Raw genomic sequence first — 27,985 nt, forward strand, 5'->3', positions numbered from 1 at the left:
TGGTCCGCAACAGAATCGGATCGCATGGGGGTTCACACCATGCGATCCGATTCCTGTGCGAGCCGGCAGATCGCACTGCGATATGCGGACGGATCTGGGGGTGTCATTAACATAACATTGACACTCCCAGCCGTCCGCATAGGGCAGTGTGAACTGCCGGCGGGAGGTGTGCGATGCGGGAAAACGCCGCGGTGTGAACCCGGCCTTAGGAGGAACAAAAATCCTACCAGGATGTTCCCAATCATACACCACCTGTTCCAACAGCAGGTGCAAGGGGAAAGCCTGTGCAGGCTTCAGGGTCCCCAAAGACAACAAGGGAGGCTCAGAAACCTGCAGGAGGTAACTTAAAAGGCAGAACGAATCATCTTCGTAAGAGTTTGGATCAAAAGCCTCTGCGACTGATGCCAACTGGACATCTTCTGGCCCATATTCCTCAGAGGCAGACTCATCTGCTGGGCCATCTTAAGTCCTTAGCATCTAGCTCTTCCCCTTCCTCAACCCATTCCTGCATCAAAAATTCAGAGGCTCGGGTTGGATCTGCCACACTTCTTGAAACCCTGCAGGCAATCATGCCAGCAATCCTGTGCTCTAACCCGGCTAGGGTTGAGGACAGTTCATCCCTGGTGATAAAAGGGTGAAGCAGCAGCACTGATTGCATGCACAATAGCAGACAAGCACAGCAGTTTAGATTGCCCGGAAACCTCTGGTCTCAGGGTAAACACTAGGGTTATGACTAAGCATGCCTCTCCCTGTAGTGTTAACCCTGCTCCTCATTGCAAGCCACAAAAAGGAGTACCTGGGTTTAGTATTTTACCCTAGAAGGGAGACCCTTTAATAAGGCTCACCAAGCCCCTATACAACAATCTTGCCAAGCACTTCAGCCTACCAACCAACACCTGGCGACTCACGTGACCTGGGCAAGGAGTAATGAGTTGCTATAAATCAAATAAAGAGCATACTGTGTCCCACAGCTGTCACCTGGAAGTGCCGCATGTCAGCCATTTACTGGTTAAATAAGAGGACTGTGCGCTGGGACGCTCTGAGCATGCGCGCACATGTGGCTGTGTAAGTGCACAAACAAATCCTTGCACGCCATCTTAGCGATTTGGTGCATGTGCAGCGCGGTGTACACAACATACTGCGTGGCAAGACACGTGCGCCATGGCCATCCAGTAGCCACGATCATGCACACTGGCAAACACACATCTGCTATTGCAAGCCATGATGCACAATGGCACACCTCTGTGCAGACACTAAAGGTAAAACCGCAAGAAACAGGAGAAAAAAAAAGGTACTCCAATTCAAAGAGCAGCAGCTAGCCCAGACCCACCCCTGCAGTTACCGCTATACAGGTGTCGACCCTTAGCTAGATTGTTGCACATCTGGGGTGCCCCATAACCGGGGGGGATTTCACTTATCCAACCTGATGTTTAAGGACTGGGCATCCTTTTCATGGTTTAGGGTCCACTCAATTGGACATGTAGAGCACCCTGCAGGAACACCTTAGCTCTGTGGTGCCCAGAATTCCACTACGCAGGGTCCTGCGCCTGCAGGTCACATTACAGGAAAAGTGTTGCAGGATTATTGCGGCTTCTTTGCGAGGCTCAGGTAACATTTATCTTAGCATACAAGCTTGTTTCAAATAAACCCGATTGGTCGATCCCTTGATTCATTTTAGAACAGTGCTGAGACTTCAAGACCTGGAGCTTGAGAGATCTCTCTCTCGAATACACGTACAGAAGTACTTCCTGTATGGGAGGGGTTATAAAGGGGATTACTTCCTGTCTAAAGAGCTTTGGTCTACCAGCATCCAGTCACCTGGAGATGAAGTATAACCCAGTAATACATAGCCTCACTCCGTTTCCCATGATGTACGAAAAAGAAATGTGTTCATGAGATTTGCAAATCATTGCATTTAATTTTTATGTAGATTTTACACCACGTCCCAACTTTTCGGGGGGGATTGGGTTGTACGTACACACAGCTACCTTAAAGATCAAGTAAAACCAACATTTCATGTACCAATATGTGCCTGCTGTACCATGTACTTGTATGAAAAAAAGTATTTTGTTCTGTGTGTGAAATCCCTGATGTTCCCGCTAAAAACTGACCACACTAGGCAGGAGATGGAGAATATAAAAAATATATATTTCACACATTAGATCTATCTACACACACAGCAAATAGCTCAGCTTATATCCTTACCACTTAAGGTTCTTGCGTTCTGGATTGACCTGGGCCTCATTATGGAAAGCTCGAAGCTTTGCTACCAGGTCAGTAGAATCTTGAGCAGCATTCACTGCTAGTGTTTTTGGAATAACCAGAAGCGCTCTTGCGAACTCTGCAATTGCCAATTGTTCCCTGGAGCCCTAGAAGAAAAATAAAAAAAATAATCAATCAAGTACCACAACTGGCATAAAAGAAGTTTTATTTTTTTAAAGTTAACTTGTCCACTGTCCTATAGCCGTTTTACTTCTACAGGGAGGCCACTGCACACAGGATCATGTTAAAAAGTTGTGCGATATACATTACACACACGGTGGTTATGGACTGAATGTATACCGCCCTGACAGGAGGGAAGGCATGGGATCCTGCTTCTCTGCAAAGCAGGGAGTAGGATCCATGTCGTCCCTTAGTAAAAGCCCCTCCCAGTGTCTAAACACTTCTGCCCTGGAAGGTTTTGCCCCCTTAAAATGACCAGGTCATTTGTCATACGGCACTGCGAAGCTTTAACTGAATTGCGCGGTCGTGCGCCATTGTAACCAAACAAAACTGATGTCCCCCCCCCCCCCCACCCCCATCACAAAAAGGGCACTCTTTTGGTGGTACTTGATTACCTCCGCAGTTTTTATTGTTTGCCATAATACAGGCATGTCCAAAGTCCGGCCCGCGGGCCAATTGCGGCCCGGTTTTGAACGGCCCGCCTGGTTATTTGGACATACATATCTTTTGTGGCCCCCGACGATCTCCCAGCGCCGGGGCCACAAAAGATATATATCAGCCGTCACTAAAATGGCGGTCCGAGTCCGGACCGAGCAGCGCTTCTGCCCGGACCGCCATGCCGCCAGTGTAGCAAGCGACAGCAATCACTGGTTTGCTGGGACCGCGGGTTTCCCCAGCAACCAGTGACGCTGCGCGCATGCGCCCGCCCCCTGCTCCTGGCCGCGTCTCTCGGAGCTGAAGAGACACGGGCAGTAGGGGTGTGACGTCACGTGCGCGCCCCGCCCCCCTGCTGCCCGCGGTTCCCGGGTCCTGGATCTCATGACGAGGCAGCTTCAGTTGTGCCCACACTCCTGCTGCAGTTAAGGTATGTGGGCACATTAGTTATCTATTAGTGATCAGTGTTGTGCACACTGTTGGGCATATTTTAAGGGGCTTTTTTTTGTAAAGGGCACGCTGATGGGAAAATTTTATGTTAAAGGACACTCTGATGGGCACATTTTATTTTAAGGGGCACGCTGATGGATATATTTTTTATGTGCACACTGATGGGCATGTTTTGTTAAGGTGCCCCTTAACAAAATATGCCCATTGATGTGCACATTAAAAATATACCCATCAGCGTGTCCCTTAAAATAAAATGTGCCCATCAGAGTGCCCTTTAACATAAAATTTTCCCATCAACGTGCCCCTTAACATATAATAAGGGTCACGCTGATGGGCACCTTTTATGTTAAGGGGTAATCCGATGGACAAATTTTATTTTACGGGGCACGCTGATGGGTATATTTTTAATGTGCACATCGATGGGCATATTTTGTTAAGGGGCACGCTGATGGGTACAACAAAATGTGCCCTACAAAATATGCCCATCGATGTGCACATTAAAAATATACTCATCAGCATGCCCCTTAAAATAAAAATTGTCCATCAGAATGCCTCCTAACATAATAGGTGCCCATCAGTGTGACCCTTATTTCATGTTAAGGGGCACGCTGATGGGCAGATTTTATTTTAAGAGCAACACTGATAGGTACATTTTATATTAAAAGGGGCACTTTGATGGGCAAATTTTAAGTTAAGGGGCATGTTTTGTTGTGTCCATCAGAGTGCCCCTTACTATAAAATGTGCCTATCAGCATGACACTTATTTTATGTTAAGGGAAATCCTGATGTGCACATTTTATGTTAAGGGGCACTGTGATGGGGACACCTGATGTAAAGGGGCACTGTGATGGGGACACCTGATGTAAAGGGGCACTGTGATGGGGACACCTGATGTAAAGGGGCACTGTGATGGGGACACCTGATGTAAAGGGGCACTGTGATGGGGACACCTGATGTAAAGGGGCACTGTGATGGGGACACCTGATGTAAAGGGGCACTGTGATGGGGACACCTGATGTAAAGGGGCACTGTGATGGGGACACCTGATGTAAAGGGGCACTGTGATGGGGACACCTGATGTAAAGGGGCACTGTGATGGGGACACCTGATGTAAAGGGGCACTGTGATGGGGACACCTGATGTAAAGGGGCACTGTGATGGGGACACCTGATGTAAAGGGGCACTGTGATGGGGACACCTGATGTAAAGGGGCACTGTGATGGGGACACCTGATGTAAAGGGGCACTGTGATGGGGACACCTGATGTAAAGGGGCACTGTGATGGGGACACCTGATGTAAAGGGGCACTGTGATGGGGACACCTGATGTAAAGGGGCACTGTGATGGGGACACCTGATGTAAAGGGGCACTGTGATGGGGACACCTGATGTAAAGGGGCACTGTGATGGGGACACCTGATGTAAAGGGGCACTGTGATGGGGACACCTGATGTAAAGGGGCACTGTGATGGGGACACCTGATGTAAAGGGGCACTGTGATGGGGACACCTGATGTAAAGGGGCACTGTGATGGGGACACCTGATGTAAAGGGGCACTGTGATGGGGACACCTGATGTAAAGGGGCACTGTGATGGGGACACCTGATGTAAAGGGGCACTGTGATGGGGACACCTGATGTAAAGGGGCACTGTGATGGGGACACCTGATGTAAAGGGGCACTGTGATGGGGACACCTGATGTAAAGGGGCACTGTGATGGGGACACCTGATGTAAAGGGGCACTGTGATGGGGACACCTGATGTAAAGGGGCACTGTGATGGGGACACCTGATGTAAAGGGGCACTGTGATGGGGACACCTGATGTAAAGGGGCGCTGTGATGGGGACACCAGATTTAACTTGACAATAAATATTGTTGAAATGCTAAGGAAATTGTACATTTCTCATGTTTTTGATAGATATACAGTTACTACAATATTTCTGAGTCGTAGCACAGACTTGAGATTCGGACCTCGGCCCAAAGAAAATTTTGGCGACCGGACCTCCTTTAATTTTAATTCATTACCCCTGATATATATGCTTCGGAAGGTACAGGGAGGACAGGACCGAGCGCCGTACACAGGAGAATTTCCTGTTTACGGGCGGCCTCTGTAATAGGAAGTCCTTCTCCTGCACTGCCATTGGACGACTTTTCTGTCCATCAAAGGAGGCGGGACTTTCTATTAAAGAAGCCGCCGTGTAAACAGGAGATTCTCCTTTGGCGCTCGTCAGTGCATTCCTGGCAATGGTGCTGCGTTCCTGGCAATGGTGAGGCATTTGGGGAGGCATTCCTGGCAATGGTGAGGCAATGGTGAGGCATTTGGGGAGGCATTCCTGGCAATGGTGAGTCAATGGTGAGGCATTTGGGGAGGCATTCCTGGCAATGGTGAGGCAATGGTGAGGCATTTGGGGAGGCATTCCTGGCAATGGTGAGGCAATGGTGAGGCATTTGGGGAGGCATTCCTGGCAATGGTGAGGCAATGGTGAGGCATTTGGGGAGGCATTCCTGGCAATGGTGAGGCAATGGTGAGGCATTTGGGGAGGCATTCCTGGCAATGGTGAGGCAATGGTGAGGCATTTGGGGAGGCATTCCTGGCAATGGTGAGGCAATGGTGAGGCAATGGTGAGGCATTCCTGGCAATGGTGAGGCAATGGTGAGGCAATGGTGAGGCGTCCCTGGCAATGGTGCTGCGTCCCTGGCAATGGTGCTGCGTCCCTGGCAATGGTGCTGCGTCCCTGGCAATGGTGCTGCGTCCCTGGCAATGGTGCTGCGTCCCTGGCAATGGTGCTGCGTCCCTGGCAATGGTGCTGCGTCCCTGGCAATGGTGCTGCGTCCCTGGCTATGGTGGGGGGGCATTCCTGGCTATGGTGGGGGGGCATTCCTGGCTATGGTGGGGGGGCATTCCTGGCTATGGTGGGGGGGCATTCCTGGCTATGGTGGGGGGGCATTCCTGGCTATGGTGGGGGGGCATTCCTGGCTATGGTGGGGGGGCATTCCTGGCTATGGTGGGGGGGCATTCCTGGCTATGGTGGGGGGGCATTCCTGGCTATGGTGGGGGGGCATTCCTGGCTATGGTGGGGGGGCATTCCTGGCTATGGTGGGGGGGCATTCCTGGCTATGGTGGGGGGGCATTCCTGGCTATGGTGGGGGGGCATTCCTGGCTATGGTGGGGGGGCATTCCTGGCTATGGTGGGGGGGCATTCCTGGCTATGGTGGGGGGGCATTCCTGGCTATGGTGGGGGGGCATTCCTGGCTATGGTGGGGGGGCATTCCTGGCTATGGTGGGGGGGCATTCCTGGCTATGGTGGGGGGGCATTCCTGGCTATGGTGGGGGGGCATTCCTGGCTATGGTGGGTCTGCAGATGTGCACTGATTAGGCTGCATTGGTGGGCACTGACCATTATTTTGCTTCACAGTTCTTTATTTAAACATTTGTTTTCCTGAAACTTCCCTCTTAAAGTGAAGGTGTGTGTTATACGCCAATTAATACAGTATGTACAAATACGCCCAAGCTCAATTCTTCCCACACACAGCTACAAAGGCAAGAGAATTCTTGTTGGGCAATGTATTAGAGCTCGAACGAACACACTTAGACCGAATTTTAACGATTCAAAGAATGTCAGGCAAAATGGTCGATATTATATATATATATAAATATATATATATATATATATATATATATATATATATATAATATATATATATATATATATATATATAATTATATATATATATATATATATATATATATATATATATATATATATATATATATATATATATATATATATATATATATATATATATATATATATATATATATATATATATATATATATATATATATATATATATATATATATATATATATATATATATATATATATATATTATGTTCACAAACACAAGTGTATGTTGATTGGTTTGCACAAACGTTAAAGAGTCTACAAAATAGGGGATATTTATAGCGTTTTTATTTTTTTAAAGCTACTAACGGCGGTGATCTGCAGTTCTTAGCAACAATGCGGCAGACACTTGACTTTTTGGGACCGCTGACATCTATACAGCGATCAGAGCTTAAAAATAGCCACGATTACTGTATAAATGTCACTGGCAAAGAAGGGGCCAACACTAGGGGGCGAGATCAAGGGGTTAAATGTGTCCTAGAGAGGTGTTTCCAACTGTGGGGGCAGTGTACTGACAGGGAGTAGAGAGACTTTGCTGTTCCTAGTGATTAGGAACAGCAGATCTGACAGAACGGGGATCTGTTTAAATTTACAGATCACATGTTCGTCTCTCTCAAGAGCAATCTCGGGTGGGCGGCGGACATTGCGGCTGTTGGCAACACGCATTGGCTCCTACATCAGGCGGCAGGCATGGGCGCCTGCTAAGGCCATTTAAAAGGCCGCCCTACAGATATGGCGATTTGCCCATGAGAGCCAACCTACTGCTGTATAAAGACAGTGGTTGGTTGGCTAGTGAATAATTAACCCTTTGATGTTAACCCCCTCCCAGTCAGTGTCAGTACACCAACAGCACAGTTTTTTTTATCACTGCATTAGTGTCACTGGTTCCCACAAAGTCAAAAGTGTGTCCAAATTGTCCGCCGCAATATTGCAGTCCCGCTATAAGTCTCTGATCACTGCTGTAGACATTATAACACTCACGTAAATCATTACACGCTTATTGGGATTTTATTTTAACAAAAAACATGTAGAATACATTGGCCTAAATTTATGAAGAAATCAGATCTTAAAAAAACTAAAATTGGATGTGTTCCAGAGGTTAAGTGGTTCAAATTTTTCACTTGTGTCAAACTTCATTGCCAAATTTAAAGGATAAGTTGACTTGAAATATAACTACCGACAGCCTTTGCAACTGTTTGCTTACAGTTCTCAACTACCACAGCAATGTTGTGTTGTGGTAGCCAATTCTTCCTGCCAGTTTGAAACTCCCTGCCCATACAATGTATGGGCAAATAGCTCACAGTCTGCAGAACTGCATGGCATCAGCGATCTGACCGTTCATGCAATGCTTCCGAGCTCAAAATAATAAAATTACCTGCCAAAAAAAAAAACTTGTTTATTGTTTAAAGCGGAGGTCTAACCATTTTTTTTTTTAATAGGTCAGCAGCTAAAAATACTGCAGCTGCTGACTTTTAAAATATGGACACTTACCTGTCCAGGGCACCCGAAGCCAATATGTCACTTGGCTCTCGGGTACTGCCGCCATCTTCGGGATGGGACGGGAAGAGGCGTAGACTCCAGCGGGAGTCTTTGCCCAGAAGTGGGTGCAAATACATGTATTATACGGCTATCTGCACCCCCCTGAAAGGTGCCAAATGTAACACTGGAGAAGGAGAGGGTTCCGAAAAGCAGAGGTTACATTTTGTGTGAACCTCCGCTTTGAGACACTGTCGCCTGTTCATTTACAGCAAAGCGATAGTGCCTCCTGATAATTTCCCACTCCCAAGTATATATCCTCAACCGTGCCTCATTCTTTGAAGCCATTGCTTTGTTTCCCTAACAAAGCAAGGCTTTCAGGCATGTTGGCCTCCCCCATGTGAATGTGTTGCTTCAGAAGGGAGGGAAGGCTAGCAGAGGCTACTCTGCACTCCTTGGCCAATGAGATGTGTACTGGAGATAAGGACTGCCAGCAAGTGAATATCACTTGGCAAAGATGTCGTCTAGGATAAGGTTTATGAAAAAGAAAATACGTTTTACCAACAAGTAATAGCAGAATTCTTACCATGCTAGTAGCATAGTTCTCAAGATAAATGGAAAGCGCAGCCTCTACAGCTCCTCCTCCTGGTACCACAGACTTGGATTCTAGGACTCTCTTCACCACACAAAGTGCATCATGGACAGATCGCTCCATTTCATCACACATAAAATCGTTTGCCCCACGCAGAATAAGCGAAGCACATGTTCTAGCCTTTGTACTGTAACAATATAAAGAAGAATAACACGTTATTTCGGCACCAGTCCCTGCAGAAATTCATTAGCCTTCAAAAACCTCAGGTATCAGATGTTGATCCTATATGGGTTACCACTGTTCTATTAAGCATTTGTGTTGTACTTTTTAAAGGCAAGACTGTTTAGTCTTACCTTAGTAAACCTCTGGAATACATGCTCTGTCCCTTATTGTTTACCTTTGAAGTGGTAGAAAAAAAAAAAAAAAACAGGGGGAGGTTATAACGTGTGTGTCATACTTGCCTGCTGGCTTTGCACAGAGCAGCTCCAATCTTCTGGGGTACCCCTCAGAGTGCCACCCTATCTGCATCTATAGACAGAGCAAGCGACTCCGCCCAACTCATTTGTCACGTCATTTGATTGACAGCAGCGGGAAGTCAGATTGTTACACAGAAGGTTTTTGAGCACTGTATCTTGGCTTTTTACCTTAACGCAAAGAAAGCATTAAAGTGGTTGTAAAAGCACAAGGGTTTTTTACTTAACCGAGCCCCCTCAATCCAACGATGTCCATGAGAGCCTTGCACGCCAGATTTACAGCCAGTGAGCCAATCAGGAGATGGAGGGGCAGGACACCGTTTCAGTGTGTAAATGGACACCACCACGGCTCTGGAGTGTGGCTGCTTGGGTGCCCCCACCTGATAGGAGGGAGAAGCCAGGAGCGCTGGCATGGAATCCAAGAAGAGGAGGATCCAGGCTGCTCTGTGCAAGACCACTTCACAGAGCAGGCAACTAACTTTTAAACAAGGCTTTTTTTTTTTTTTTTTTTATATTAAACACCCCACACCCCCCTTTAGGCTATAGAAACATTTTATATATTCGGCCTGCAAGTACAGATAAACATTCATGTGCCAGAAACATAGTATGCCACCTTCCTATCTGACGCAACACAGCTCAGAACTACTTAATTCCTGATGCAATACAAAAAAAAACACACACACACACACACACACGTGGGGGGGGTCAAAGTAATATTCTAGCAAAAAAATTTTTTTTTTTACTTGAAACCAACAAATGGCAGAAAAAGGTTTAGCGTTTAAGACTAAGTGGTTAAGCTTTTTTTCACACACACAGTCTATTCCATTGACAAATTGTTACAATGGTTATACTTAAGTTCAACCGATAAAGAATGTTTTGATTCTTGGCAGACTGCCCGGTTTTTCCCTTACCTTTTGACAGCTGTGGCTTCAGAAGAGCAGAGAAAATTCTTTGCATAGAAAGAATCGGGAAACACTACAGCAATAATGATTCTAGACCATATGACCTGATTAATTTTGTTGACAGATATGCAGATCTAAGTGGTACAGTGAGGAAAATAGTAATGTGTTCCCCTGCTTTAATTTTTTTTTTTTTTAAGTTTGCCCACTTACAAAGAAAGACAGGCCTATAAATGGTTTTCATCGGTGTATTTCAAATGACACAGAATATCTACCAAAAATAACCCAATACAAATGTTATAAGCGGAGTTGCAGTTCAGTGAGTAAAATGTTTTGCTTGGGGATCAAAATACTTGACTTGGTAGAGAAACCCTTGTTGGCAAGCACAGAGGTAAGATGTTTCTTGTAGTTGGTTAATGACAGTGAACAGCTCTCTGCTCAAGGAGCTGTGAGAACCGATCGATAGTGTTCGATCACTCGGTTCTCAGTGTTAGAGGCACTGGGGAGCATATGCAGAAAACCAATGCTGCATCCACCTAGGTAAGGATCCAAAATAAAAAAATAAACCCCCTCTTAAAAAGGTTTCTAGGCCATCAATTGGAAACTCGAAGTGTGAGCTCCCTCACACCTTAACTACTTACTGACCAACTCACGTACATATACGTCGGCACTTTGAAGATGGATCTCTCTGTAAGGGCAGCAGCTGTTGCCACAACCAAGGTATCCATCTTTAGAGCCGGCAGTTCCATTTACGATAATGGTGATCCCCCCCCCACCGCTTACCGGAGGCGATCAGGTCCTATCCATGGCTGGGTATGGAGAAGAGGGGAATATGGCCCCCGCCTGTCTCCATACCATAGCAGGGCAGAAGCAACGTCAAAAAGTCAGCTCCAGCCATACATCTTGAAGGGCCTTTGTTTGTTTGTTTTTATGACAAAATGTAATTTTTGCATCTAAATCCAAATATGAGGTCTGAGGACTTTTTGACCCTAGATATCATTTAAGAGGACCTGTCATGCTTTTTTTTTAACAAAAAGGGATTTTTACATTGCTTGTAATAGGAATAAAAGTGTAAATTTTTTTTTATTTAGTGTAAAAATAAAAATAAAAATTGTTAAAGCACCCGGTCCCGACGAGCATGCGTGCAAAAGCGAACGCATACATGAGTAGCACCCGCTTATAACTGTGGGGTATCGCCGCAATCATTGGAGCGAGAGCAATAATTCTAGCCCTAGACTCCTAGCCACCTCTGTAATGCAAAGCGTGCAACCCATAGATTTAACACTTATTGAGATTTAAGGGTAAAAGTTGACACCATTGCACGAGCGGGCGCAATGTTGAAGCGTGACATGTTGGGTATTTACTTGGCGTAACATTTCACAAAAGAAAAAATAAAAAAATTAGGCTAACTTTACTGTTGTCTTTTTAATAAAAAAAATAAAAATAAAAAAAGTGTGCTTGTAAAACAGCCATTTTATTCTCTAGGATGTGGTTATAAAAAAATAAATTATGTTTGTGGGTTCTGAGTAATTTTCTAGCAAAAAAAAAAAAAACCACTTGTAAACAGAGTCTGGAAAAAAAAGGCCCGGTCTTTAAGTGGTTAAATGTGCTTCTTCAGCCACTTTGTTGCCTTGGTATGTTTTGGGTAATGGTCATGCTGTAAGACCCATCTTCAGTGTTCTGGCTGAGGGAAGGTGGTTCTCATCCAAGATTTTACAATACATGGCCTCGTCCATTGGCCCTTCAATGCAGCAAAGTCAGCCTGAACCTTTAGAGAAACAGCCACAAAGCTTAATGTTTCCCCTCTTCCTGCTTGACTGTAGGGATGGTGTTCTTAGGGTCATAGTCAGCATTCTTCTTCCTCCAGAACACGGCGAGTCGTGTTCATGTCATAGAGCTAAATTTTGGTCTCCTCTGACCACAGCATTTTCTCCCAATCCTTCTCTGAATCAATTAGATGCTTTTTTTTTTTAAGATACGTTTATCGAAATTTATACATAAACCACCAATAAAAGATTACAACCGCAACTAAACTGTACCTCCTGAGTCTCACAACCAAGGTATACATAAATGAAAAACACAGCTATATGTAAGATTTTAAAACTATAAACACATTATGTCACCGATTTATGTGGAAAAGTAAATATCAGCAATACAGACTAGTCTCCGCAGCCTGAAGACACCAGAGTAAAGGGGGGCTGGATATTCATCCACTCCATATCAAAAAAAGAGGTCACTTTCGCAGCTCAAAAGTAAGCTTCTATAGGAGTAAGCTATTGTTGATCAACTGCAGCCAGGTGGCTATAGTGAGCACAGAAGTCCTTTTCCTGCTCAAGAGAATAGTCTTTCTAGCAAAAAATATTAGATGTGTAGTAATGGTTTAGTATATACAAAAATGAGAATTTGAAAAAAAAAAAAAAACCCAGGAGACAATTTTTAGGATGTAAAAATATTAGGGACACTCAGAATATTGAATAAAAATAAATCTACTGTGGACCAAAATTAAGAAACAAAATGGACAGGACCAAAAAGCAATGAAGGAAATCAGCCTCTACAGCACTCGGGCGTGGCACGCAATCCCATCTTACACATTTGATAAGGGGTGAGATGACCATGGTGGAATATCTTAATTTGTATGACTATTTCTAGAGACTATGACTGAGCTTTTATAAATATCTACAAATTCAGTCTAAACATAAATTGAATATCTAAAAGTAGTCCATCGGTTCTGTGCAGACGCAAATCACAGGTTAGAATCGGCCATTAGTGCAGAGTAATATTTGGAAATCAATTTTGTATCGGCCGAGTTTTTAAGCAGCTTCTCTAATGGGGACATCTGTAGAGGAAGTGAGCGTGAGCCAAACTGCTCTCTCAAAGCATGAAGAAGCTGAATACCAATAGAGCGAGAAAAAGGAAGGCTAAAGCCCCCTCTCAATTGGGCAAAGGGTCTGTACATGTGCCTTCCTGAGGGGGACCTTGCGGGTGCTGTAGGATTTAAATTGATGACCGTGGTACAAACTACCTTGAGATCATTTACAAGCTCCTCCTGTGTAGTTCTGGGCTGATCCCTCACTTTTCTTATGATCAGCCTTATCCCATGAGGCGAAAGCTTGCATAGAGGATTGATGGTTATTTTGTATTTCTTCCATTTGCAAATAAAAGCTAGAAACAGTTGTCTCCTTTTCACCAAGCTTCTTGCCGGATCATCTTGTAACCCATTGTGCTGGTTAACAATCTTATCCCCAACGTCCCTTGACAGCGCTCTGATCTTGCCCATGATGGTGAGGAAGATGGAAGAAAGATTGTGGCCAAGGTGTCTTTTATACACACAAGTTGAGCACCTTCTTAAAATTGACAGGACTAATTTGTGTATCACATGAGCACATACTGTGCACATGCCAGTCTGTAGAAGATAAAATTGTTGGTAGGGGATCAAATACTTATTTTACTCACAGAACCACAGCTCAATTTATAACACTTGTATGGCGTTTATTTTTGGTTGATATTCGGTCTCATTTAAAAAACACCTGCGATAATTATAGACCCTTCATTTCTTTGCAAGTGGGCAAACTTCCAAAATCTGAAGGGAATCAAAATCATTTTTCACTGTAGGTCAGCTGAGGACAAAATACAGATTGCTGTGGTAATGAATTGGTACACCGAATCATTTAAAATTAGTCGACTGTCCACTTACTTTTTAACTAGGATTAGCTCATCATCGCATATTCTCTCTTGTACAACTTCTTCAGCCTGCCCCAGCATGGCAGGCTCAAAGCTTTCTTCACCTTCCAGGTTAGCAAGTGTTGAGCAAACCATTGCTGTGAAAACAAGATAATTGGGTGTTCAATCAAAAGGCTAAAAATGCATTTAGGTGGAAAGGGAAGTGCCACCTAAGTGCAGTATAGTAATAAATGATTAACAAATGCTTTGAGTAGCAGTACGGGTTCAATAAATTTTTGCATTATATGAATCTTGGTGAGATGTTACTAAGAAAAAACGATTTTCTGCCCTCTGAAATGTACAGCTCTTGTTAAAGAAAATACCTGTGGGAGGGGCCAAGGTCCGTCTTGCAGCATCAGCCAGACCACAATGTCTGGATCCAATCCATTCTTCCTCTTCTTTATGACCGACATGGGCTCCTGCCGGTCTACATGCTCCCCAGACTTCAGCAGTGATTCAGCTCTTTGCACCCCACTCCCGTCCAGGATGTTGTGAGTATCTTCACACAAAGGCAGCTCCTCTCACCCTCCTCTCCCTCCCATCCAGGCTGTTCTCAGTATGCATTTAGCACACATGCAGCTGCTTTCTCCCATCTAAGGCTGAGCTCTCAAGAAAAGGGTAACCCCTGGAAGGCCCACATCTAAGGTGTCCTGCTGCTATGAATGGAGTGGCAACCTCAGCCTGGACTCCAGCCATGCCATGCAGTCAAGGTGTTTCACTTCGCCCCCCCAGAACTTAGTCATATTGGGTGTGTATGTGGGGGGTGAGAAACACTGGCGCATGGCCTGGTCATGCCGAGGTTGCCACTCCATTTATTGCAGCAGGACACCCTTCCTTTCTTGAACTTTTGCAGGAGTCAGGACGGGCTCCATCCCCTATCAGCACTCTAGTAGCAACTATGGATGCACGGTCTACATACCTCCTCCCAATCGAACCTGAGCGACCCATGCAGTTATAAGGTCACAATGAGCTCTCACTGTCAGTGACACAAAGAATCAAAACATATGCCCTGCCAAACTTTGAGGTGTCTCTCTGGAGAGTGGATCTGAGATAAATCTGAAAAATTTAATTTTTTTTACTCAATGGGTTGTTAGCCTCATCACTAGGAGAATACTAGGCATAGTTGTAACCCTTAGAATTTAGTTCTGCCCAGGGGGCAGTCCCTCGGGCTACAACCCTCCCATTTGCCAGACAGACCTCAGTACATCAACAAGCAGTATAACTTAAAGAAAAAGGAGGGGCGGGCGCTGTGTCGGTCGGTGAATTACAGAGAAAAGGATTTTACAGCGAGTACAAAAAAAAAAAAATCCTATTTTCTCTTATATTCACCGACCGACACAGCTCCTCTCTAACAAATGGGATGTCTCCAAGCAGTGCCAAACGAGGGGTGGGAAAACAGCATAGAAAACTTCATCCAGCATGGCAAGTGGGAACTAGTGAAACTATTTTGTGGGTACAGTGCGTGGGGGGGGGGGGGGGGGGGACACAGGGTACCCTCAACAGGAGTGACTACCCATAACCGCTCAAAAAAAACTGCACATTAACTTAATCGTACTGTTTTTACCGAAAACCAGGAAATATATATATTGCATATTCAATTGCAACTATACGGCCGCCTGCAAAACTTTGCAGCCAAAACAGGCATCAGCCAATGCACAGACATCTACCTTGTAGAACTCGGTTAACGTTTGGATAGACTGCCGAATAGACGACCAGGTCGCCGCTTTACACACCTGAGCGACAAACGCTTGGTGTCGGAAGGCCCAAGACGTTCCGATTGCCCTTGCAGAAGGTCCTCTCGCAACGGCAGTCGCCAGGGAGCGTCTGACACCAGGTCTGTGTACCAAGGACGCTGAGGCCAATCTGGGCCAACCAGTATTACTGGGATCCCCTCGGCTTCCACTCTGCAAAGCAGACGTGATAAGTTTCAGTGGAGGAAAGGCGTAGATCCGCTGGTACTGACCCCACGGAGCCACCAGCACGTCTGACGCATCGGCCCAGGGATCTCTTGTCCTGGATACGAATCTTGGCACCTTCTGATTGATATGGGAGGCCAGCAGATCCACGTCTGGTGTGCCCCACCTCAGGCACAGCAACCTGAATGTCTCCGGATGCAATGCCCATTCTCCTGGGTCCAGCATCTGTCGACTCAAATAGTCCACCTGCCAGACTCATCACCCCGAGGAGTTCTGCGCTGTTCACAAGTAGTGCCTGCGCTGTTCACAAGTAGTGCCTGCGCTGTTCACAAGTAGTGCCTGCGCTGTTCACAAGTAGTGCCTGCGCTGTTCACAAGTAGTGCCTGCGCTGTTCACAAGTAGTGCCTGCGCACCGAGTGCTCAAAAGTGCAGAGGAAACAAACGCTGTGTGGGTGGCAGCCGCCGGAATGAGCACTAAATGTAAAAAAACGTGATCAGGCTTCAATAAAATGGCCAGCCGGTGGCCAGTACACAGACAGGAAACACGGAAAATGGCTGTGAGAGCACCTAGCCATGCTGCTGCTAGAGAACACTGGAAAAAAAAAAATGTTCAGGCTTCCAGAAAGTGGCCGCCAGTGTCCTGAATAGGAGATCCCTTGGAAAATGGCCGCTGAAGCCCAGGAGGGCATGCTGCCTTGCCCACACCTAAAATTGCCCCCAGCAGCTCCATGAGGCAATAAAGAAAGCAATGTGACAGACACAGTGCCACACCCAACCACAGTAGACGCTCAGGCACCTTCCAGGAGCTTAACAGAGAGAACCCAGGACACCGCTAGCCAGCCAGCCCCCCCCTCCCCCCATCTCAGGGAGCCCACGGAGAGAGCACACATACACCACTCAGCAGCCACATGCAGCATACCCCAGGAGGGGGGGGGAGGAGATTGGGACAGGGAAGAGAAGACAGGGAGGTGAGGGACCCTCCAATCGACCTCCCAGGGAATGGCCAGCTGCTCAGCCCTGCCGAGGAAGGGAGAGCTGTACTTACCAGTCCTGAAGAGCTGGGAGACATTCCAGTGCAGAACTACTCACTGATCAGTACAGGGTAGCTGCCGGCCTTGGCATACTGTGACACAGACATCAGTAGTCCGGTCATATGTACACCCTGGACCATAAGAGCTCACCGACCACCTCTGGAGCTGAGGTTTCATCTTGGCCTGCCGAGCCGTAGCTGTGACCTGCACACGCTCCATGGGCTGGGGAGACTACAAGGATAAGGGTATCCAGCCTGTCACTCAGCCGGCTGTTGGTAGCTGATCACAGGATCATTCATCTTGTGCAAAAAGCCAAGCTTATGCATAAAAAAAAAAAAAAAAAAGCACGGACCGATGGGCCCACAGGGTTCCTAGGTCTCTCCTTCACTAGGTAAAATAAAACTGAGGTCTGTCTGGCAGACAGGAGGGTTGTAGCCCGAGGGACCGCCCCCTGGGCGGAACTAAGTTCTGAGTGTTGTGTTACAACTATGCCTAGTATTCTCCTAGTGATAAGGCTAACAGCCCATTTGTTACAGAGAGGAGCTATGTCAGTCGGTGAATATAAGAAATAAAAATCACTCTTTTACACAGTCTCCTTGAGGTGCAAATTCCACATCTCAGCATAAGATTATGTGCCTCCGTTTGAGGAAAATGGAAAGATGGCGCTGGTCCTGTAGGTTTGGCAGCCAGACAAGCTGTTAATTAGGCCTGTGCTTTCAACCGACACTGGGATAAATACTATTGTAAGTCCAGTTCACTACTGGTTTGTTCACTTGGTTGCCAATCAATCCCTGATGAAGGGGGCACGGACACCCCCGAAACACATCATCTATTTTCTTGATCTGTACGCCTAATTTAATGGAATAAAGTTGTACCTGGACCTCTTCGCAGTGGCGTGGCGCTTAAAATTAAAACCAGGAAGCACGACAAGAATGCACTCGCCAGCCAGTGGTTCTGAGGAAAGCACGGCCACAGCTGAGAGCTGGAGGAAAAAGTGAGGGGGCCCGATCACCAAGTCAAGATCAACTACCACTAAACAGGAGAAACCACCAGTCTGATTAAAGGCAGACTGCAAGTGTATCATGTACAGCTTCTGTGAAGGTGGAAAGCATACAAGTCACTTCACCACAAAAAACAGAAACCCATTAATACTTTACCCCACGCGTATAACTGCTCACACCATTAGTGATGTGTGGCAGCAAATAAAATGGGGAAACATTACTACAACTGTTGGAAATACCCCGCACATAATTAAGCCTGTGGTTCTGAGGAAAGCGCAGCCACAGCTGAGAGCTGAAGTAGGAGAAAATGAGGGGACCCGATCACTCCAGATGTAACCACCCACTCTAAACTTTCAATCCTGAAGAGTACTGTTACAATGCCCTAACCAGAATTTGGAATGAGGATACAGCAAAAATGGGGGGGGGGGGGGCCTTAGAAGAATAGCCTGAGTATAGACTATACCATACCGCTTAAACACGAAATGCAGGATAAAGAAATTGGTCATGTAAGCCCGTAGGATATGCTCCAAGTTTAACGTGTCATCTTTCCAGCCCCTCCCTCTGAGCTCACATGGACCCATGCGTTCCATGCTGGTTGAGGAAAACTTATTGGCATACACAGGGCATCCATGCCCCAACACGTCTATCTACAGCTTCTGGGTTGTGGTGGTGGTCACCACAGGACAAGGACAAACGTAGCACATTTATTGTATACATAAGCGATTCTTTATCTTGCACTTTGTGGGCGTTTTTAATTTGTTAATAAATTACTACAGAACTGGCCAACTAAGGATGACTGCTGCCAGTGCTCACTAGCTGTTATAGACTTTATAGAACTGGAAATTGTTCTTAAGGCCACTTCCACACGGGTCGGAATCTGTTCGGGGGGGGGGGGTTTTACTGATAGCCACTGAGCAGATGGATGACAGGTCCGTGTCTGCTCCACTACACAGCCCGCTGCCCTCTACGGGGTGGTCATATGGCAAATGTTTCCACAATTGGTCAGTTTTAGCAGATCAGATGTTAGCAGGCGTTAGATATTTTACAGCAGAAGCTGATGTGGAGGTGCCAGGCACTCCATGTCCTCCAGCACCCGCCGCTCAGCAATACACAGATACCTGAGAAATGTTTATGTAAACAAGGCATCTTTCAGTTCTAACGGTACAGTGACCGTTCATATTTTTAGCACAGACTACTGTATTATTGTCATTCGTGTCAGTGTCCGATGGCCCGCTGTAATATTGCAGTACCGCTATAAGGCTGGGTTCACACCTATGCAAATATAATCGAATGACAGGAGATTGTGACCAGCTCTCTATGGAGCCAGTTCACATTTTTCCCTTGAGGCTGTGGAGCAGCTTGCACAGCAACGCTGTGCATCTTTGGCTCAGTTTCAGGGCCAATTGACAGCAAAAACTCAGCACAGATTCATCTCTGAAACGGAGAACAAGGACGCATCGGAACCCTGCTGCGAGTCGCATCCGTTGGAGGAGTGTGAACCCAGCCTCAGTCAGATATTCGCCATTACTAGAATATAAGAAAACTTACAGAAATCGCATAAATCTAATCCATAGTTTGCAGATGCTATTCACAAACCAATATACACTTATTGGTATTTTTCTAAATAAAAACATAACATTGGCCTAAATGTAATACTTTTTTTATTTTTAAAATCGGATGTAAAAAAAAAAAAAAAAAAAAAAAAAAAAAGTCAAAATTTACGTATTACGCAAAAAACAAAAAACAAAAAAAAAACAAGTGCAGTGGTGATCAAATACCACCAAAAAATAGCTCTATGTGTTGGGGGGAAAAAAGACGCATATTTCAACAAATGGCCTCGCCATGAAAGGGGGGGGGGGCGTTTGGGGTGGATGTAAACCGGCATAGCATGCAGGAGAACACACCGTGGTCAATTCTCCAGCTGTGTGCGCTCTCAGTGGCCAGGAAAGAATGCGTTACAATGCAATCTGCATTGCATTACATTCAGTGGAGCTCAGGGGAGACCATCCAGGGTCTTTTAGACCCCAAATGTCTCATAAAAGAGAACCTGTCACGATATAATATATATAAAAAATTTTTTTTATCTATCTATCTATATCCAAGCACATAAAATAAATCAAAATAAAATGCATCGGAGGTGCCTACATATAAAAACGCCTATTGTGCTACACGTCACATACAGTCAGGCATGCCAGAGTAAGAGTAATAATTCAAGCACCAGACCTCCTTAACGCTAAACAGATGACCTATATGAGGCTTTGAAAGTGTCGCCCATGGAAAAATATAGGGTTCTGAAGCTTGTCGCCATGTCACGCGTCAGATTTGACATGTTTGGTATTTACTCTGTGCAACCTTGTCTTTTTGTTAAAATAAAATAAGTATTTTGTGACCTAAAATTACCTTTAATGTATGTTTTTTTACTGAAATTTTGCACTTCCTAGACCGAAAACCGACAGTATATTATTCTCTAGGGTGTCTGCTTTCAGAAAGTGTGTCAAGTTGTACTCAAGCCTACCTCCAGTAGCTTTTGCAATACGTTTCAAATCCTTTTTAAGAACTCTTCGCACAGCCATTGCACCTGCATCAACAAAGTATTTGAGGCACATATCATCAATGCCACCAGTAGTAAGAATAACATTCGCTCCAGTTGCTAAGATCTTCTGAATCCTCTCCTTGGTAATGTCAGATTCCCTATAAGAAAAATATAAAAGAAAACTGAGCATACAAACACAGCAAAAGGGCAGAATTTTATAGAACAGTTTTATAAGCTGATCTGAGTACACTGCTTGGTTGGTAACTGTGGGGAAAAAAAAAATAAAAAATGACAGTGGCATTAAACCAAAAAATAGGATTTTTTTATACTCCCTGTAAAATCCTTTTCTCTGTAATTCACCGATCCTCTCTAACTAAATGGGTTGTATAGCCTGCCATTAGGAGAAACTAGGCAAAAAGGTTTTTTTTTTTTACACAATACACAGAACTTTAATCCCGCCCCTGGGGGGGGGGCGGATCCTGTGCTATCAATCCTTCCCACTGTTTACTGTGTGTAAGGTCGCCGCCTTACACACCTGAACGACAGACGCTTGGCGTTGGAAGGCCCAAGACGTTACGATTCCTCCTGTAGAGTGGGCCGTGACTGGAAAGGAGGGCACCTGCTCCTTAAAAGCGTAGGCTTGGACTACAATCTGTCTGATCCACCTGGAAATGGTGGCCGACGAGACCGCCATGCCTTTCTTAGGAGCAGCCACTGAAACAAACAGTGAGTCTGACTTCCGAAAGGGAGCTGTGGCAGACAAGTACACCTTCAGAGCTCTAACCACATCAAGAGCGTGAAGGGCCACCTCATTGGGGTGCTTCGGCTTAAGCCACAATGATGGTAATATAATGTCCTCATTGATATGAAAAGCCGAAACCACTTTCGGTAGAAAGGACGGTTGCGGGCACAACACCACCTTATCCCTGTGGATGACCAGATAAGGCAACTTACAGGACAAGGCCGCCAATTACGAAACCCTCCTGGCCGATGTGATGGCCACTAGAAAAACCACCTTCTGTGAAAGTCAACAGGGGAATCTCCCTGATATTTTCAAACGGCGGCTTCTGAAGCGCCAACACCAGGTTCAAATCCCATGGGGGTAACAGGGGACGCACCGGAGGGACTTCATGTCTTAACCCATGAACAAAAGGTACTCACTAATGAGTGAGACGCCAGGGGTCGCTGAAAAAAAACAGCCAAGGCTGAAATTTGCCCCTTAATGGTGCTCAACGCCAATCTCTGGTCTACTCCTTGCTGAATAAACAGCAAGATCCTGGATATAGAAAAGGAGCGTAGATGCCACCCATTCTCCTCCCACATGGAGATGTAGGCCTTCCAGGTACGATAGTATATCTTCCGTGAAGATTTCCGCGCCCTCAGCATAGTTTGAATCACCGAGTCTGACAGACCCCGTTCCGCAGCACCTGGCTCAATAGCCATGCCATTAAAGCCAGCGATGGTAAAGCAGGGTGAAAGATTGGACCTTGAGATAGGAGGTCCTCTCTCAGTGCCAGTCGCCAGGGAGCGCCTGCCACTAGACACACCAGGTCTGCGTACCAGGGCCACTGAGGCCAATCTGGGGCAAGCAGAATTACTGGAATCCCCTCGGCTTCCACTCTGAATCAGACGTGGCAATAGTTTCAGTGGAGGAAAGGCATAGATCAGCTGGTACCGATACCAAGGAGCCACCAGCGCATCTGCCCACGGATCTCTCGTCCTGGGCACCTTCCGTTTGAGACGGGAGGCCAATTGATCCACATCTGGCATGCCCCACTTCAGGCACAGCAGCCTGAATATTTCCGGATGCAATGCCCACTCTCCTGGGTCTAGCATCCGTCGACTCAGTCCGCCTGCCAATTTTCCACCCCCGGGATGTAAATGGCCGACAGGGCCGGAACTTGTTGCTCTGCCCAACGAAGTATGTGAGCGACCTCCCGAGCATTGGCTGAGCTTCTGGGTCCCCATTGGTGATTTATGTACGCCACAAGTTGTCCGACTGTATCCTTGTCGGTAGCCCCTGAAGACACCATTTGTGGAGACACAACCTGATCGCTCTCAATTCGAGCAGATTGATCGACAACTGGGATTCTTCCGTCGAGCAGAGGCCCTGAGCCGACTGAATCCCCATCACTCCACCCCAGCCGGATAGACTGGTGTCCGTAGTGATCACCATCCATTTCAGAGGAAGGAACGATTTTCTGGACTGAATCACTGGGGACCTCAACCACCAGATCAGGGAGTGTAACTGGCTGGCTCACCTGGATCTGCCGGATCCAGGGACAATGGAGATTTGTCCCATTTTGTCAAGATCTCCTTCTGCAGGACTCTGGTGTGGAACTGGGCATACGGTACTGCCTCGAAGGAGGCTACCATGAGCCCCAGCACCCGCATGCAAAATCGGAGCGATGACCACTTGCGGTTCATCAGTAGTTTGACCGCAGATCTGAGAGTCAGCAATTTGTCTGAGGGGAGAAAAAGCCTTGCTTCCCTGGAGTCTAACAGCAACCCCAGGTACCCTAGACGTTGAGTTGGTACAACCACCATCTCTTTTAGGTTCAACAGCCACCCAAATTCTTGCAGGGACTGAAATGTGAAGCGCCACATCCTCCTAATTCTGAGGCAGAAGAAGCTCTCAGGAGTAGATAGTCTAGGTAACACACGATCGCGATCCCACGTTGTCTCAACGCCAATACTGGAGCCAGTACTATGGTAAAGACTCGGGGGGCTGATGCCAGGCCAAAAACGGAAGAGCCACAAACTGATAGTGGGCTTCCGACTGCCAAACGCAGAAACGTTTGATGCCGAAGGCATATGGGTAAGTGCAGGTAGGCATCCTCAATGTCCAAGGATGCCAGGAAGTCCCTTTGGAGTGCCACGACTACTGAGCGAACTGATTACATTCCGAACCTCTGCACTTTTACAAAGCAATTGAGGGCTTTTAGGTCCAATATTGGACGTACCCCTTCCTTCTTGGGAACCCCAAACAGATTTGAGTAGAACCCCTGGAAGCGTGCACCTTTCCTGCCATGTGCCGCCTCTATCTTAGTAAAATAGGAGTCAAGGACTGCTGTCCGGTTGTCTATGCGTACCGCACTAACTGCAGGTGACCCGGTTGCTATACTCTGGATTTCGGGGGAAGAAACACCAGTTTCTGAAGCCATGCTGACCCTAGCCTGTCTGCCACCGGCAAGGGGACTTAGGACTGAAGGTCCCACCCTCCTGCTGCCGCCACGTGGGTGGGGGGGTACTTTGCGCTCAACTAACCACCCTGGGGCGTTCTGTGAAAAGCCACAAGCAGTGCCTGTAGTCCTCTAGGAGGTACCCAGTTGCAGAGAGGAGAAAACTGTCAGCAGCTATAAACAGCGGTGCACGATCTGCAGAGCAGCTGCAGTGTTCAGCAAAGAGCCATCCAGCGTCCTGCACACAGTGGACACAGAAAGCAGCAAGTGAAAGCACATGTAATGCTGCCACAAGAGGACAGCGGCGAAAAAAAAAAGCGTTCAGGCTTCAAGAAAATGGCCGCCAATGTAATCAATAGAAAATCCTCAAGAAAATGGCTGCTGAAGCTCACCAGGGGAATTTACAGCTTTCCCAAATCCAAGAAGGCAGCCGGAACGGCGCCATGCAGTGACAAAAAAAAAAAAAAAAAAAAATACGTGCTGCCTGCTAACAGTCAGAGAAACCTCCACAAGCATGTTTGGGACCCCCAGACCTTTACCAGGACTAACGCCAGCCGCACAGAGCGCCCACAGGTGAGAAACAGTGACACGCACACACACACACCGCCCGCAGCGCATGCAGACACCCCCCTCAGAGGGAGGAAGGAGGGGTGGTAGGGAGGTGAGGTGGCCCCCGAATTGACCCCCCAGGGAATGCCCAGCTGCTCACCCCACCGAAGCAGGGAGAGCCGTACTTACCACTGAAGAGCTAGGAGACATTCCACCACAGACCTAGTCCTGCGCAGCTAAAGGGTAGCTGTTGGCCTCTGTATACTGTGATCCAGACATCAGTAGCCGGTCATATGTATACCCCGGAGCATTGAAGCCCGACCACCTCTGGAGCTGAGGCATGTCGGGGCCTGCCAAGCCTTAGCTGCGGCCTGCTCACGCTCGATGGCCAGACTGGGGAGACTACAAGGATATCATTAACCAGCCTATCAGCCAGCCGGCAGTTGATGGAAGATCCTGAGATCTTCTATCTTGCGCAAAAAGCAGCAAACCTGCAGCCAAAATATGGACCGAGAGGCCCGCAGGGTTTCCTAGGTCATTATCCTTGCTAGGAAAAATAAAAACTGAAGCTGCTAGGAGCAGTGGGAAGGGTTGATAGCACAGGATCCACCCCCCAGGGGTGGGATTAAAGTTCTGTGTATTGCATAACAATTTAGCCTAGTTTCTCCTAATGGCAGGCTATACAACCCATTTAGTTAGTTACAGAGAGGAGCTGTGTCGGTCGGTGAATATAAGAGAAATTTAATATATTGCAGATTACCAATCATTGGACATGGTGGCTGCATTCATTTTTTGTGTTTACCCCCCTGCTTTAACTTGGTGATCTGGCCACATGAAGGAGCAACAGAGGCACCTTTGGACAGCAGCATTGTCAGTCTGGGGTGAGGCAAGTGTTGTACTACCAGATTAAGATACACTAAACAAATTTAAGTCAACTTCCAGCTAACACTTTATAAACAGTAATAAAATGTTTACTTTTGGGTTTTATACTGCTTTAACCGCTTCCCGACCAACCACCGCAGTTATACTGTGGCAGGTTGGCTGCCCTGTGTGAGCCGTCGTAGCTATAGGTTGGCAGTCAGGGTAGCAGACAAGATCGTGCGACGATGCTCGTGGCCAACCACACGTAATTGTGAGCAGGAGACACAGAACAGGGACGAGTGTGTGTAAACACACACTTCCCTGTTCTGACCGGGGTGACAGATCGTGTGTTGCTATTAGCTAGGAACCACGATCCATCACTTCCTCTAGTCAGTCTGCTCCTTCAGTTAGAATCACCTCACAGGGAACACAGTTAAACCCTAGAGCGCCCCCAGTGTTAACCCCTTCCCTACCAGTGACATTTTTATCCATGTACTAATGCCAATGGTCCAAAAACATGTCAAAATTGTCTGATGTGTCCGCCATAAAGTCAGTCATAAAAATTGATTGCCGCCATTACTAGTAAATTCTATATATATCTATCCCCTATTGTGTAGACGCTATAACTTTTGCGCAAACGCTTTACCAAAAAATATGTAGAATACATAATCTGCCTAAATGGAGAAAAAAAAAATGTTTTTTGTTTTTTAAAGGGGATATTATAGCAAAAAGTACAAAATTTGTCAAAATTGTTGCTTTTTTGTTTATAGAGCAAAAATAAAAACCAGAGGCGATCAAATACCACCAAAAGAAAGCACCATTTTTTTTTTCACCCAAAAAAGTAAATTGTTAGGGTGCAACACACGACCGTGCAATTGTCAGTTAAAGAGACGCAGTGCCGAAATGCAAAAAGTGCTCTGGTCAGGAAGGGGGTAATTCTCCCGGGGCTGAAGTGGTTAATGAAGGCAATGTACTTTGGAGTCAACCATTTCTGCATCATGCAACCTAGAGCTTGTGGCAACAGTTTACAAAAAAAAAAAAAAAAAGTGTCAGGGAGCAATACTTAACACCCCCCCCATTTCTATCAACTATTCAAGAAGAATATGTTTATACCCATCGATTCTCAGTGCATTTTGGTCTGGTCACATGATCTCCTCAGCCAGCTAGCTTCAAAGAAGGAGAGCTGACAACCAATGGAATGCCTGGATGGCAACGTCATAGACATACTATGGGGCTTCTATTGTCTGCTGTTCCTCCTCTCCCCTGAAGCCTCTGCTGGGGAGATCACGTGGCCAGGCCAAATATAAAGCAACTTCCTTGTACATAGTAGTTAGGACAATGTAAAAAGGGGGGGAAAAAAAAAAAAAAAAAAAAAAAAGTCAGCAGCAGGCAGCTCTGGATGACTGCAGGGCTGAATAGAAGACAAGCATAGTGCCACCTTAAGATTAGTTATAGCCCACACTTCAATTATTTTTTTATTTTCCAATTTATCAAATACATTTATTCCACCTCGAGAAGAGGAAATTGGGATGCGATCTCCATGTATGAATACATAAATGGTCTATGAAGCAAGTTCAGTTGTTCCCTTTAAGATTGCAAAAGACAAAGGAGCACCCTTTAACCTCTACACATGGAGAGTCCTTTATAATAAAAGGATGTAAAAAATGTGTAATGGTTTAATAGCCCAGTCAACCTAGATGTAAAAAAAAAAAAAAATTATATAATATATAGATAGATAGGATAGATAAATAATATTATGTGTGTGTGACACATATCAATACAAAACAGATACACCATTAGTTTCTAGGTACATTCTACCCGAGATAAGATCACTCCAGGAAATTACCCAAGGCTAAAACCATAAATATTTAGGCAGCCAAGGTTATGTAATCACCTGCACCGCAATGGGGAGGTGCCCCACTAGGGTTGAGACATACCAAAATTTTGTGAATTAAAGAGGGAAAGGAACAAAAAAATAAGAGAAAAAAGGGGGAGAGGAGAGGTTATATGGGAGAAAAAAAAATCCAACTGGGGAGCGAGGAGTGCGTTTACATCGTGCAATAGGAGCGTCAGTCATAGAGCTGATGCTATGTACAGTGGAGGTATTGATCTGAGAAGTAGAAAAGGTCTCAGTAAAAGCTACAAATCTTTCAATGTGATTTACTAAAACTATATTGTACGTCAAGATCAACTACCACTAAACAGGAGAAACCACCAGTCTGATTAAAGGCAGACTGCAAGTGTATCATGTACAGCTTCTGTGAAGGTGGAAAGCATACAAGTCACTCTTCACCACAAAAAACAGAAACCCATTAATACTTTACCCCACGCGTATAACTGCTCACACCATTAGTGATGTGTGGCAGCAAATAAAATGGGGAAACATTACTACAACTGTTGGAAATACCCCGCACATAATTAAGCCTGTGGTTCTGAGGAAAGCGCAGCCACAGCTGAGAGCTGAAGTAGGAAAAAATGAGGGGACCCGATCACTCCAGATGTAACCACCCACTCTAAACTTACAATCCTGAAGAGTACTGTTACAATGCCCTAACCAGAATTTGGAATGAGGATACAGCACAACAGAGCAACGGGGGCGAGGGGGTGGATGGGACCACTTTCAAACGCATAGAACCCCAACCTCTTAGTTTACAAAAGAACAATGCTGTGCTCAAAAATGCTTAAGGCCCCTTTCACCAGTGGGCCTCCATTTGGCAGACTCTGCTCAGTGGGGGATTG

The 27,985-nt window shown here is 46.1% G+C and overlaps 1 protein-coding gene across 1 annotated transcript in view; it reads right to left on the reverse strand.

The window, feature by feature from the left end:
- TCP1 (t-complex 1) overlaps nucleotides 1–27,985 on the reverse strand; it is a 56,905-nt gene that overhangs the window by 3,286 nt on the left and 25,634 nt on the right. Inside the window, exons 8-11 of the mRNA XM_077486169.1 lie at nucleotides 20,637–20,812; nucleotides 14,148–14,271; nucleotides 9,076–9,268; nucleotides 2,206–2,369 (exon numbers count right to left, since the gene is read on the reverse strand). Of these exons, the coding sequence (XP_077342295.1) occupies nucleotides 2,206–2,369; nucleotides 9,076–9,268; nucleotides 14,148–14,271; nucleotides 20,637–20,812 (657 nt within the window). The remainder of the gene's footprint in view (nucleotides 1–2,205; nucleotides 2,370–9,075; nucleotides 9,269–14,147; nucleotides 14,272–20,636; nucleotides 20,813–27,985) is intronic.

This window comes from Lithobates pipiens, unplaced genomic scaffold (genome assembly GCF_037356315.1).
Source record: "Lithobates pipiens isolate NorthernLeopardFrog02 unplaced genomic scaffold, aLitPip1_a1.2 Scaffold_18, whole genome shotgun sequence".
NCBI lineage: Eukaryota > Metazoa > Chordata > Amphibia > Anura > Ranidae > Lithobates > Lithobates pipiens.